Source organism: Psammomys obesus, unplaced genomic scaffold, assembly GCF_907164565.1.
Source record: "Psammomys obesus unplaced genomic scaffold, mPsaObe1.curated_primary_1811, whole genome shotgun sequence".
Taxonomy (NCBI): domain Eukaryota; kingdom Metazoa; phylum Chordata; class Mammalia; order Rodentia; family Muridae; genus Psammomys; species Psammomys obesus.
This window is the reverse complement of record NW_026593089.1, coordinates 1-1,279: the sequence shown is the minus strand read 5'-3', so window position 1 is coordinate 1,279 and position 1,279 is coordinate 1. Positions and strand designations below refer to the sequence as shown.

The 1,279-nt window shown below is 30.6% G+C and overlaps 1 protein-coding gene across 1 annotated transcript; it reads right to left on the bottom strand.

The window, feature by feature from the left end:
- Positions 1-279: 279 nt before the first annotated feature.
- Positions 280-1,276, bottom strand: LOC129683520 (coiled-coil domain-containing protein 82-like; the record flags this gene model as incomplete). The annotated part of the gene is made up of 2 exons (XM_055616232.1): positions 280-549; positions 986-1,276. Coding segments are annotated over 2 exons (561 nt in total), but the record flags the coding sequence as incomplete, so codon positions are not given.
- Positions 1,277-1,279: the final 3 nt, after the last annotated feature.

Here is a 1,279-nt window from a genome sequence, read left to right as displayed (position 1 = left end):
AGAATGTAGAACAATACCAGACTCCTTCTTGTAAAATAGTTATTTACCATAAAATGATTTTGTTAATACAGTAAGTTTTCTAATGTTATTTTATTTAATAAATGTGTTTTAAATTGTATTTACAGGGGTAAATACAAAATTAGACCAATGAAAATAGTTTCTTGTTTTCTGGGGTCAATAGTATTTTAAAAGGAAATGAATTCCTAAAACCACTGGAATAAACTTTTACTGTCAAATTAAAAATACCTGAACACAAAACCATAGTGCCCAACCAATGATTTAGATGATACTAATAGGCTTTGATGCATTATAAAATGATCTGAAGAAGATGCAAAACATCATCTTCATATTTAACTTACAAAGAGAATTTTGTTTTAATAATTTCAGTTGTGATGCAGTCAAATTTTCTCCTTGTTGATTTTTACTTTCCTCTTCACATTCCTCATCTGGCACTACAAAACCATCAATTACATAATTATCGCCATTTTCATCATATTTGTAATCATCCTCATCTTCATCAACGCTTGAACAAGATTCTTTTTCAGAGTCCTAGTTAAATGAAAATAAATGCTTCAGTAACTAGTGTGCTTTTAAAACAGCCAGTATTGCTGTAAGATTAAATCTGAAAACAAAACATTAATCCATATAATTAAGCATATATTTTAAAGATAAATATTGAACTTTTGAAACTGAAGAAGTTTAGACGTTGCTTATGGGATGTAAAATGTTTAAAATAAATATTAAGAATATGAGCAACTAAGAATGGGAAAGGTCATACAGAACAGTCTTTCAATGTTTTTTTAAAAAGAGTGAGGCTCATAATAAAATGTTATTATCAAACACAATAATACAATATAACATTCAGAAATGCTTCTTTAAAATTCTAGACTTATTGTAAATAGAATAGATTCAGTACTTTAATATTAAAAAAAACTACTTTCAAGTAAAAATTTAACAGCAGTAAAACCAACAAAATAAAACACACCTCAAAACTTTTACCACTGTTGCGTCTCTGTCTCTGGCGTGATCTTTCTGAGCGTTCCTTTCGTTTCTGGTAGTATTCTCGCTTTTGAGCAGCTGGTGATTTTCCAGGGGTTTCTTGTTCCATTTCCAGTGAAGAACCTTCATCTTCAACCATCCTGCAGGGGCGTTTGGCACCTACTTTTCTAACTAGGATATCACTGTCATCACTGTCATCACTGTCATCACTGTCACAAAGCAGAGACCTTTTTCTTTTTCCTGGCTTGATGCATTCATCTTCAATATCCTCCTCTATGAT